Here is a 13,214-nt window from a genome sequence, read left to right on the forward strand (position 1 = left end):
CCTGTATTTCTACGCTCGAACGCCCACGGCATTATTCCAGAAAATAACCCCCCTAGTGCAGCACCCCTTTGCTTCGTAAATACACGAGCGTTTACTATTGTGTAGATGCACATGTATACGTACAAACATATCGGAAGAAGGTATTAGTTCTTCGAGCGGCTGAAATCGGCCGTGATTTCTTCGATCGGTCAATCGTCTCTCTTTTATTGCCTTTTGAACCATTCTGATATATTTACTTATGCTTGCTAGACTGTGCATGTTCATACATTTTTCTGGAAGGACGGGGGGCGGGGGGAGGAAGAGGAGGAATTTTAATTGATAAAAATGTACCGATTTCTGCAGAATATCTTCGATACACTATTATGTACGTTTTGATCATTTTGTAATTTCTTTTCCGAATTCCAATACTCCATTCAAGAAAACGCTTTAGGAAGTCGTTCATACATATTCTTCTAGTTTTCATTTCATTCTTCTTTGATCAAGCTCGAACGACAATACGGGAATAGGTTCACGGTCATCTCGAATGGAAAGTGTTTCGTCATGTTTTCACGGAACATTAATCAACGAAGCTATTTCGAACATTGAGGATAGCCAGCGAACGAACGGCCAGCAACACGTGCATCGTTTAGCATTTTCTTACCAATCGATCGGAGAAACTTGCTCGTACACAACGAACTTCTTTTCCTATCGACGGTTGGAAAACGAAGAATTCGAAAAATGAAATTCGGGGAAAGGAATGAAGACAATGAAGATAAAATACTGCAGGAAAAAGTAATGGAATATGGAATGTTCCAGAAAATAGCGAATAAAGGTGTGATAAATATTCGACAGATATGGATAAAGGATACAACCAGGTATAAAAGTGAAGGATCTCTCCAAGGAAATAAGTAAAGCAAAAATGAACTATTCTAAGAAAATCAATCGATAAGAGATGAAATAAATAGTCGAGGAGAAAAAATAAAGAAAAAACAATGTTGGACGAAAATTACGTTTAATCGATAAACAGCTTTATACAATCGGTGCGTGAAAGATCGGAGCGCAATTTCCACACGATCGCTCGTCACTTCTGGGTTTTCCCCAGCGTGATTCACGATGCCGCGTCGCGTCGTGGTGAACACAACACGACCCAGAAGAGAGCACGAAGCCGCCGCTATAAATTAACCTAACTCTTTACAAATATGTACAATGCAACGGAAAGATCGTGACGGTTCGCGTGTATATTCGACGCATACGAAACGAAATGTCGGTCGACGACTCGTCAAATGTTCACTTCCAAGAGAATTCTCTTGTGAATCACACTTCTCCTTGCTGGACATGACGCACTGCTTGATCATCTCCTTCCCTCCTGAATTCCAGCACGTGACATTTACTTTTGCCTTCATCGCCCTTCCACCAATAAAACATCGTTAGGAAGACTCGAGATTAAAATCGTTAACTTTTGTTAATTTCTGATAAAAATTGAAAATATTTTACTGTAAGTCGAATACTGATGTGGAAGAGTGACGTGTTCGCTGTTTGCATTTGCATAATAAAAACGCTGGTGACATCGAAATAGGAATACTAGTAATATCTCGTATGTTTTGCGATGTTGAGAAAACACGAACGATTCGGCTATTGCAATCGTACTTGGATATCTTCAACAGCATTTCTTCAACGTGTTTGAAATAGAAATTGAAAAATGAAATATTTCTGTTGTGTAAAGCTGAAAAGAAGGTGAGTGGAACGGCTTGATCTCAATGGATAAAACACATCTCGATCTTATATGCATTTTCTACTGTACTACAAATATTCTTGACCGAAATGGACACATCTTTTAATTATACTGTCTGATGAATGGTCCTATACCTTTTTCCCCTATACCCACCTGCTATAGCCTTCTTTCCAGCTCTGGGTAATACATATCTTTTAAATCGGAAATAAAACAGAAGATATAAAAAAAATAAGTCCACTTTTGATTTTCTGATTTAAAATGAAATTACGAAGCAAAAGTAGATGTAAGTAAATATAAAAGTTCAAGAAATGCTGAATAAATATCCGCATCGGTCGTGCGTTCTACATTGATATGTTAATCGGGGCGAAGACTCTAGGTTTCGCATGCGACGCTATTTATTCTATTTTTCCCGCTGGAAAAATATTGTATCGTCGATAAAGACAGAAGATAAAAGGTACGCGTACACTTCGTTGCATGGCCTGGCGATGGAACAGAAACAATCGTAAAGTTTCTCTCCTCTCTATGTAATTTTCTTCTTTCCTCTTTTTTAAAAGCTTGATCTTAATTCATGAATTAATTTTAATCCTTGCATCTAAACGATATATCTTCGTCAACAAGGAAAGAAAGGAAGAAAATACATATTATCGTATGTACATAAGATCGAATAAAGATCTCTCAATTTTGCAATAATAATTACATAACTCTCTTCTTCCATTGCAATAAAATAATATCGAACGTAACGATATAAGTGATCGTTAACGTTCAATAAAATAAACAACGGAGAGAAAAGATGTTAAAACATACACGTTGCTTAAGTGTTATACGACGAATAATAGATCTTATTATCGTTAATTGTACATAGAAATTCGGTCTTGTTACGTTCGGGCTGTAATACTTGCGATGTCATGTTGGAAATTCGAAGATAGGTGAATATAACAAGGATTTTCATTCGTGATTCAAATCAATATACGATTCTCGTCGTTAGTATTCTGTAATTAATATAACTGACTATAATAATTTTAAATAAAATTCGACTGTAGAACGAGTCTGAGATTTACCGATCCCTTAGAGATCCTCCAGAAACATCAACTTAAGGCGCGTGTTTCTCGAGAATCTCTTCTTGAACGAAATTAACAGGATAGATAAACGCGTGTCACTTAACCTAATGATCCTGATCGTTGGATCGTGTTTAACGATTGATAGTGATTGATGTCTGTCGCTTATAAAAGTTGTCGGAAATGATACATCATCAACGGCGGGAAAAATCTGGTGCCGAGAATTTTCGAGAAACGCAAGAATTTTTCTACGAAAAGTCAAAAATATCGACACGCGTTATTTCCAAAGGAGTAACTTAATCCGATACCTTAGAAATGTTCGACTGAAAGTAAAAATTCCATTGTTCCAAAAAATTACTCAAATCCAATAGCCTCAAAAATATTCGGTGCAGGTCGAAAACGGTAAATCACCACAAACAAATCTACCAACATCTCGCGATTCTCAATCTCGTGCAGTTATACTCTAAAAAATGTGAATATCTTACGAAGGCGTACCAAACCGTTAGCCAGATTCCTCCCAAGGGATCTCTCGTCTCCCGTTTCTCCCGCCAGTCTTCGGTTAACTCCAAGACGATCCGGGAGTAATCCCAAATCGAAGAGGAGTTAAGTAGTTTCGTTGGTCGCTTTCTCGGAGCCTCAGTAGGCCCTCAATCTGACTTCCATCTCGGGATCTTGTCGGTGGGTGAGATGAGGCTCGATTGTTCCGCTGGTTCCAGAGCCACTTCCGGCCACGTGGTGGCTGTGATGACCGTGGTGATGATGGTGGTGATGGTGATGATGATTCAAATGAGGTGGTTGAGTAGCTCCGCTTCTGTACGCTCTTTGTTTCTCGTCGAAATCGCGTACTCGTTGGTTATAACGTTCTAATTGGTCGCGAAGAAGAGCGTCTTCTTCAGCGGCGCGTTTCTCGTCGTATTCCAGACATCCAACGCCGTCCAACCTCTCTAGGTCTATCCAACCACGCCACATCACGCACACACCGTTCATGATTAAGCGAGACCTGAGATGTACCTGTAAACAGACATTTTTTCGTGTTATCGTGAAGGATGACAAATTTCAATTTAAAAAAGTAAAATTTCTTAACAATTTTAATGGCACTAAACAAGAAGAGACGCTAAAGAGATATATATATATATATATAATTTTCAAGAAATTTCGAACACTTGAGCGATATAAATTACATGCCAAACTGTTACATATATTTCTCCTATCTCTATTTTCAAGTCTTTACGTCATGGTATAACACCACATTTCCCAGCGATGATTCATGCTATTTCCCGGAAATCAGGCGTTCTTCCCGCAAGACCTTCGATTGTATTCGACCAGACGTCTACGTCTTAAACCCAAAAAGAATGGTCGTAATTAAAATACCAAGATTGTCGGTGTAATCTCTGGTGGAGCAAGAAACTCGTATCTACAACACGCTTGAAACTGTTCCGTTCGACCGTTAAGACGTAATCTTTGCTCCTTTTCCGTCCCTCGAGAAGCTTATACCTTCGATGCACCGTGGAAGGGGTCCATTAAGTCCAGCGATCCGCCTTCGACTTTCAATCATGTTTTTCTCCCTCTCCCGCTCTGTGCCGTGAACGTTTCTTATTTCCAGAGAACGATTACGCAGATTGGAAGGTACAAGCTCCGAGGAGAGATGAAATTGCGAGGTCGACGATGACTAGCGGAGCCGTGACGAGGACAACGAGAAAATCGGCCCTTTCGATTCATCTAAAGTATTGGGTTGCTTGAAAATTTCACAGTGATCCTAACAGTCGATATTAACCTAGACGCGGATCTCTCAAAACCCGATATAATATAATATGATATATATATTATGCGTCATCTTTTGTAACGCAATACGGAAAAATTCGATCTCTGTAGCTATAAAGCAGATCTTTTTTTTAAAGTGAAACTTATTTCCTTAACATTATTCTACAAATTACCATTATTTTTATTCATAGTAGCTAGAAATGGAAAAATTTAGTTCCTATGTTCGATCTAAAACTCGAATAAAAGGAAAATATGTTCGGATTAAAAAGATCAATTATTTAGAAGTTACAGAAATAAAGTTCAAAACGTGAAAATATGGTAGGGATAGTGACTGCTCTTCGGTTTTACGGTTTAGACACGACGTTGACCTAAGGGCGATTTGCGCAAAGTAACAGGAACGGAAAGGAAGAGAAGGGTCGAACCGTCGGCCCTTGAAAAAGTCGAAACGGCCAATTATCTCTGCCTTGCTCAAGAGGGTCATTTTATTTCCTGGCAAATGGTTCTGTTTCCGGTCGTATTGTAAAATTTAGAAACTGTTACGGAATCCAACTTCTAACTGTGAAAAACCGGACGAGGCTTCTTCTGTTCTCTCGAACACAATGCTCGAAATAATTAGAGACTCGCGTTTTCCATGTCATTTAGATTTTCATACTCTTCTCATAATTGGTACAGTCTAGAAATATTATCAATTTTGTCGAAGTCGAAGAATGACGACTACAGGTTGTACATTATTCAACGATGAGTGAAAGAAACGGAAGATTTTTGACAAATGGAGCAGAAAAGTTGGTAAGACGAAGAGACAGGAAGGCGTCGAACGAGAAATCATAGTTATTCGTTTCGCCTCCAGTTTCTTCTTTCATCGAAACATACAGCTGGTTGTCGACGCGACGTAACAATGTAACCGCGCGGCATGATGCTCTTTATACAATCATAATCGAACCACGGGAGCCATCAGCGGGCGGTGTGAACCTCGATAGACCCGATAATCGAATCGTTTGCCGCCTTTTCTGAAGGACGACTGAATTACTCTGTAATTTGCGCAAGATAGCAAAAGAAAAACCTTCGTCACAGGGAAACTTGCAGATTGCCTTTGGCAAGAGGAAAATTGAAACATCAGGAAATTATGGAAATTCTGATTACGTATAACAAAATTAGACGAGATAAAACGAGGAATCTGAATAGTGGAAGTTGCGAAAGAGGAAAAATAAAATTAAAATTATTAAAGATACGAAAACAGAAGAAAAGAAGAATACGTAAAAAGAAGAAACAAACGATGAACCTTGGCACAATTAAACTAAAATCTAAACCAAAGGAAATACGTCGAGGAAAGAACTTCGGGAAACTTGTTGGTCGAAAGCTTCCAAAACTGATCGTGTGACGTCAAATATCATGCACAATCGTAAGTATTACTCTATACAGAGGTGGTATGACTCTGCGTACAAATCGTTGTCTGACACGTAACGGGTAAGTACAAGATTCGAAGGACATATGCGATTCACGTATCTCTCTCGTTTCATTATAAATTTCTATTTAGCCAACTCTCCCACCAACGTGTGTGATCATATCACGACATCACGTTTTTTATTCAATCTGTAAACTGTAAACCATACTCGACAGTTGTCCAATGCGTTTATTCGATCGAATAAAAGTCAAGAAAGGAACCAAGACAAATGAGTGAAAATAGACTCTACCTAACTTTTAACATTTCATATAAAATGTTTTTCTCAATTAATTAATATTATTCGTTTGTAAATTATTATACACGAGTCTCAATAAATATACTTATTGCGTTAGAGTCCCAATAAACGCAAGATTATTGTACGATTATTGTACGACGAAAGTCTCGAATTTTGCCCATAAAAGGGATGAAACGAAATAAAAAACACGTGTAAAGGGAAGGGAAAGAAAGAAGAAGTCAAACCGACGAAACAATTTGAAGAACAACCGTCTTTAATCGTCGCTATAAGTAAGTTTCTCACGCGAACCGGAATCGTAGAAAGAAAAAAACATGAAAAAATCCATTCCACACCTTTCTCTTTCTGCCCGCCAGGGGCGTGACCCATTATCGCCAGGATAATAGGCTGCGATATTTAAACTGTAACGCGTGTCTCGTTCACGACTTTCGGCGAGCAACCCTTTCGTTGACTTATTTACATATTATACGATGGATGACGAGAGAGAAAGACAGATAGAGAAAGGAAAAAGAAAGAACGAGGTTGAAATGAAAAAAGCAAGATGCAAAATCGACCCGACGCCGAACGAAAGGGGTGAAAAATCGGGAAAGGGTGGATAGCTGGCATAGCTAAATATCCCGAGACAAACGACCGGCTATTTCGATGGCTCTTTTGTTTTTCGGTAGGCGTAGCCGTTTTGCCTTTTTGCGCGCGGTCCACGTCCGGCAGTACAATGGGCAGAACGAGAGACATTCGTCAACGCGATCCTGCCGGAAAGGAGAACACTGTGATGGGGCATACGGTCAGTGTGTCGGGGCCTCCTGTCTTTCCTCGAAATATATAGTTGCTACGGTCGTCTTTCTTTTCTGGTTCTTTGTTTTCTTTTCATTTAACTGACTTTTATGAGAAAAGAGAAATCGGAGATTTGTGCAAAAAGCAGCCATAAAGTAACCTTGAGAACTAAGTAAACTGCGTTGACAGTTTTCTAGTACAGAAACTAGAAGGAAGGAAACTCGAAGATCATTTAGAATTATGGGGGAAGCTTTTATGGTTCGAGTTTTGTCGAAGTACAGCGTGTCGTTTGATCGAGTTTTGGCTCACATTATGTTTTACGATTGGAGAAAAAGATAAAAGATACCGTTCGAGGAACTGTAATAGTTCTCCGAATTTATATTTACACCAGCGAAGGGACTACCGAGTATCCTGGCAGAGATGTAAATCATCTTAAGCTAGGACAATGCATTTCGATTTTGGCTGAGAAATTTATGCTCTAAATCCTAATCTTAATTCTAATCACGTAACTGCCAGTCACCTATTTCTAACATTAAATTAAATAACATTAAATTAAACTCGATAACAGGAATTAACTCTTCGTGTTTAACTTTCTGCTTTTAGAATATCAAGGCCGGATATTAAGTTATTCCTCGTTCATTTTTATTTCAACTATTTTTGATAGATCGTAATTCCTTGTTGCTCGTAATTTATATAAATTTGTTGGATTTTGCGTTAATAAAATTACGTGCTCAAATCATTTTTAACGGAATATTATATTTAAATAATAATAGAGCCAAGCGTTGATCTGTTCCAATGAGCAAAGCGTGAATAAACGAGATTCTACCGTATATGAAACAAAATTCCAAAGATAAAGATTAACGACTAAAATCAGATTGATCGAGCAAGGAAGAGCGCGTAAAACGAGTGTGAACTGTCGAGGAAAGTTCGATAAGATCGACGAGAAACGACGAGTTCCTAGCGAACCCTTTTATTCATTTTGCCGGTCTTTATCGAGCTTTATCTAGCTCGCGAATCTCTCCCTTAATTATTTCCTCTCTACGGGGAACGGGAAAGAGACAATGGTGGACACGTGCAGCCCGTGCGTCGCTCTTTATTACGCCTCTTTCTCTCCTCCGCTCATTGTCGATTAAAACAAAACGCTGGCCGCGGGCAGCCGTGTAAACAACCAGGCAATTCCTCGTGTCTCTCTCTCCTTTCTTTTTATTTCGAGTAGGAAAATAATGAATCGTTAGCGCGACTCTATGGTTCGTTGCCTGATAGCGGAGCGTAAATAGGATCTAGAGACGACGATGGCTCTGTGGGACGTGGATGCTGTGATTCACTCGCGATACGAAAAGTATAGGATTGCGAGATTGTTCGCGATGGTTAAAACATCGAAAAATGTTGTAAGACGATAAAGACTCGAAACGGGATATTTGAGATTTAGTGAAATTCTGGCGGAACTTTAATAGCGACTGAGTATCGACACTTTTGGCATCAATAAGGAACCAAAATCTCCTAAATTTGAGATCAAAGCAGCCGCACGAACAACCAGGCAATTCCTCGTGTCTCTCTCCTTTCTTTTTATTTCGAGTAGGAAAATAATGAATCGTTAGCGCGACTCTATGGTTCGTTGCCTGATAGCGGAGCGTAAATAGGATCTAGAGACGACGATGGCTCTGTGGGACGTGGATGCTGTGATTCACTCGCGATACGAAAAGTATAGGATTGCGAGATTGTTGGCGATGGTTAAAACATCGAAAAATGTTGTAAGACGATAAGGACTCGAAACGGGATATTTGAGATTTAGTGAAATTCTAGCGGAACTTTAATAGTGACTGAGTATCGACACTTTTGACATCAATAAGGAACCAAAGTCCCCTAATTTTGGGACCAAAGCAGCCGCCATTTTTCGATAAAGTATTTAAGCTCGTAAACTTTATGTAAAGGGTCGAACTGTGCGTGATACCAACATACACCAGACACTAACACTTGGTCACAACACGTTGAGAACGTTGGTGTTACCAGATGTAAAGGTGTTAACATCGAAATTCCTTAAAGTAATGATGCATTGATATTGAATTACTCTCGAATCAACAATCGTACAAATGTCGAATCATTGTTGATTGGGTAGTAAATCAATATATAGAATTTATATGAAATCAACAACAACCCGATATTAAATTGTTTCAAAGTTCCTAAGAAATTAGCCATAGATCAACAGGTATTCAGTATCGCAAAAAGTTGAAAACGTTAAGGTCTGACAGGAGAAAAAAGTAGTTGTTCCTTTTGATTTTTCCAAAGTCGAACGTGGCAAAGAATTCTATCGGAGGAGCCCAAGAGGGACGGAGGTAGATTTATGACCCATTATATACCGGGTGACTTGTAAAGCGTCCAGGCATCTGGTACGGGTTCTCGGGTTGTTTGACGGACTTGAAAAAGTGCTAATTGCCTCCAGTAGCTGTTAATGGGGCCGTTGAATCTCTCGATTTCCAAAACTCACGCGGTGTCGTCAATCTTAAAGCGCCTTTTTCAATGCTCTTTGAACTTCAACATGTGATGTATCCTTTAATAACATTCGTTCGTTTTATTCAACGAGATATTAGACGATTAAATAAGATTGTAAAAAGGAAAAGGAAGAAGTGAAACGAAAACTGACAGAGGAAGGAGAGAGATTTGTAATATTTGCACGCGTGCTTTTTAGAAAATGGCGAATTCGCGACGCACCTATCGATCGCGATGGCGACGCCTCGACGCCCCTCTTTCGGCGCCGGCGTACAAGGATACGAGTCCTTTTCGATAGCTTGAAAAAGCTACGCAATGCTCATTAGAATACAAACGCAAAGATATAAACTCTATTATTGTGTAATAATATAAACTCTATTATATAAAAAAGTATGAAAATCGACCTTTCTATAGTCGACCCTTCAAACACCAAATGTTCGTTAGACAAGACTTCAAGAAACGACTGCTCTTCTATGGAGTTTCAGAATTTTCCTCGGATCATATTTGTTAGTTTAATCTTTAGAGCAGCCATAAATTTAAACGTAAATCTTGTTCACCGTTCGCAGGGATACAGATTTGGGAATTTTGGGACCGGATGTCTGCCATTCTGCCGAGAATGGTGACAAGGTAACACTATTGTTCGAGAGGTAAAGACGGATACTAAATTTCCCGTAATGGCGACGCTACATCCTGGGGCATATGACGCCAAACACACGAAAAACTAGACATTCTGTTAAGCTCGTTTAATGACCTTCCTCGCATTTGCCAGCTCGGAACCGGCCAATTAAGGTGATAATCGCTGTTACGAGTGTAAAGATACGCTACCATAAACGTGGATAGGTATGTTAATCGTTACAAATCACTGGAATTTAAAATTCTACGTTTTAAGTTAGTTTAAGAATTTAAAACCACAAAGAATTGGAAATTAAAAGTACTTAAGTAGAGATTAAAAGTAAATCCTGCGCAAGCTAATAGGATAGCTTAAAAGAGCCTGGGACATTTATGGACGTCCGTCTACTGCGCTGTTACAATCATTCGTTGCGTCAAGTGTTCGAAATACTTTGCGATAAAAGTGAAAATTCAGGGGAGAAGAATTGAAAAGAAAGAAAAAGATGGTTCCACATAGATCGGTTAAAAATGCAGAGATTTATAAGCGATTTGTGACAGAGGAGTGAAGAAATATTCACAAACCTTGCCGCGTTCTTTTTCAAAATCGCAGTCGTTGATGTCACCACCGTAATTTCCAGATGCGTTGCCAAAAACGAGCTGGAGGTTTGTTCCAGTTGCGGCGAACGCGATCTCCGTGTAACCTTCCCGACAGCCATTTTGGAAACGTACCTGTCGTTCCTCAATTGGCCTGTCTCGATATCCAGTATACCTGACCTGGACAAGCAAAAATTCGAAAAATCCGTTTCATTGTCTTCCATTTTGAATTTCTATGATTACGCCAAAAATTAAAATAATTTCATTAGGCTATATAATCGGAAATTTACTTCAATTTGTAAGCAGTGGACATGATTCAGTGGCGATTCTCAGATTTAAGTAGCCGTCGGAAGCGGATGAAATCAGCGACGTGAATTAATTTGATAGGGAACGAGAAACGTATAAATTCAAGGAAACGATATTCTTTATGAATGAGTCATTTGAATGAATCTGGAATATTTAAATTATCTAGGTTATTCACATATAAATATAAATTTAAAAAATTTAATATGAATCACTGGAGAACCGGACTTGAATATCGTAGTATCTTAGTAAGCTAATGGAATCTACGTAGCAGGCAGAAGTAAATGAAATATCAAGAGAAACTTCAAGAATCGACCATTACATCAATCGATCATGACCATGTTAAGCTTTGAAACGTGATTTATAGTATTCGTAGTATTAATAATAGTATTTATAGTATTAATAGTCTTAAGTTACATGAATTTTTTCATTTACTACCAGATAAATAAACATTCTAATTACCCAAGTTCATTAGCGTTTTTACTTCCTACCTTCGACCTGTTATCCATGAATTCAGTTTTTTATCGGAACCAATTTCTAATTTCGGTTTTCTATCTACCAATTGCTCGTTAATGATATTATCCAAAGTAATAAATAAATAATTCTCAACTCACCTCGCTTTCACGACTCAATCTCCTGAACAATTCCTCCGTTTCGAATTTGGCCTTTTGATTCGGCACAACTTTGGGCATCTTGAAGAGGAATCTGGGTCGTTGTTGTTCAAATAGACCCATGCCATCAAAGGGAAGCACGCTTACACCCAGTCCTCCAGCCCCAGCTGTGTGTTCGCTCATAGTGTGCATCATTTTGCACAGTTATTTCAAATCAGCCAATCAAATTAATTTACAAAGATCGATCGATCCAATCGAGCAATTTTATTTACACTGATAAAAACAACGTTAATTTATTTCTCGATCGTTCTTTCACAATACACCGGACGCTTGAAAAAGAAATTTGCACAGAGCACAAGAACCCGCGCGTTCGACTGCGCCGTGTGGCGTCTCAGTGGAGACTAAGGACAATCCGGTGGCAAAAGCTTCGGGTTTCCTAGTCCTGAAACAAGCCACGCCTCCGACCTACCTCCGTTTCCCCCACCACGTTCCCTTTCGAATCGCTAAAGGGTGAGCTTACGAGGAAGGAGAAAACCCATCCTAATGCGTCTATTGCAGGATTCATCCTGCACGTTGAGCAGGAAAGTTACGGGGTGACTTTGAAATTGCATAACGGGATTTTGTAGTCGTTTGTATGTTACGCTGCCTGATATAACAATCTTATAGAATAATTTACCATTTATCTAATTACGTATTAGTTATTTAGTATAAATTCTAAGTTTCTAGGATCGAGCTCCATTGGACGAAACAACCGCTTATTAAATGTACTTTGTTAGGTGGAAGATTGAATTTACGAAATACATAGTTCAAAATTTTTGTTTATCGTCGAAACGATGCGTTAAATTATCCGTAACAATTGTAGGGTTTTTTTTTTATTTTATTTTATTTTGGTTATTTTACAATTTGTCCTTATGGTCATTTGGTAAAGTGTTATATCTTATTGGCGAAGAAAAAAAATAAAATAAAAATAAATATAGCATGTGGGTGGCTACCCCCAGCGGGGTGCCAGCTTCGTTTTTTCTAAGTTATATCTTTTATGTCAATTGTAGAGTGTAACACGCTTTTACTTTAGAGGTACAATAGAATTTTAACGATATGGTACGTATAGTCCCGATCATAGTCGCAATGAGACGTAAGCATCATTCAAAGATGGAAATAGATTAAGAAAATTCAATTACATATTTATTTCACATTTCATGTTATCATAAAAGATATAACTTAGAAAAAACGAAGCTGGCACCCCGCTGGGGGTAGCCATCCACATGCTATATTTATTTTATTTTTTTTTTTTTACCAATGAGATATAACACTTTACCAAATGTCCATAAGGACAAATTGTAAAATAACCAAAATAAAATAAAAAAAAAAAAAACATTTCATGTTACTCGAAATTTTATCTTCGTTAATAAATTTTATTGCTATATTAGCCGTGGTCAGTTTCTAAATTATTTTCCTCGTTTTTATCCTATCACAGTTGTAATCCAATAATTCAGCATATTAAATCATTTAGCACTGCCAGAGTTATCAATATTCTTAATATTAACTAAGGACCCGATCCAATTCAATAAATATGAAACTCTAAACTCATTCCACATGTCCATCCTCCACTTTCCAAAAG

At 38.4% G+C, this 13,214-nt stretch overlaps 1 protein-coding gene across 1 annotated transcript; it reads right to left on the reverse strand.

The window, feature by feature from the left end:
- Positions 1–970: 970 nt before the first annotated feature.
- On the reverse strand, positions 971–11,916 carry LOC132906992 (protein big brother-like). The gene is made up of 3 exons (XM_060959690.1): positions 11,600–11,916; positions 10,671–10,862; positions 971–3,777 (listed from the first exon to the last, which is right to left on the reverse strand). Exons 1-3 carry the CDS (start codon positions 11,789–11,791, stop codon positions 3,403–3,405), a joined length of 759 nt encoding a protein of 252 aa, XP_060815673.1. The 5' UTR covers positions 11,792–11,916; the 3' UTR covers positions 971–3,402.
- Positions 11,917–13,214: the final 1,298 nt, after the last annotated feature.

This window comes from Bombus pascuorum, chromosome 5, assembly GCF_905332965.1.
Source record: "Bombus pascuorum chromosome 5, iyBomPasc1.1, whole genome shotgun sequence".
In the NCBI taxonomy this organism is placed as follows: Eukaryota; Metazoa; Arthropoda; class Insecta; order Hymenoptera; family Apidae; genus Bombus; species Bombus pascuorum.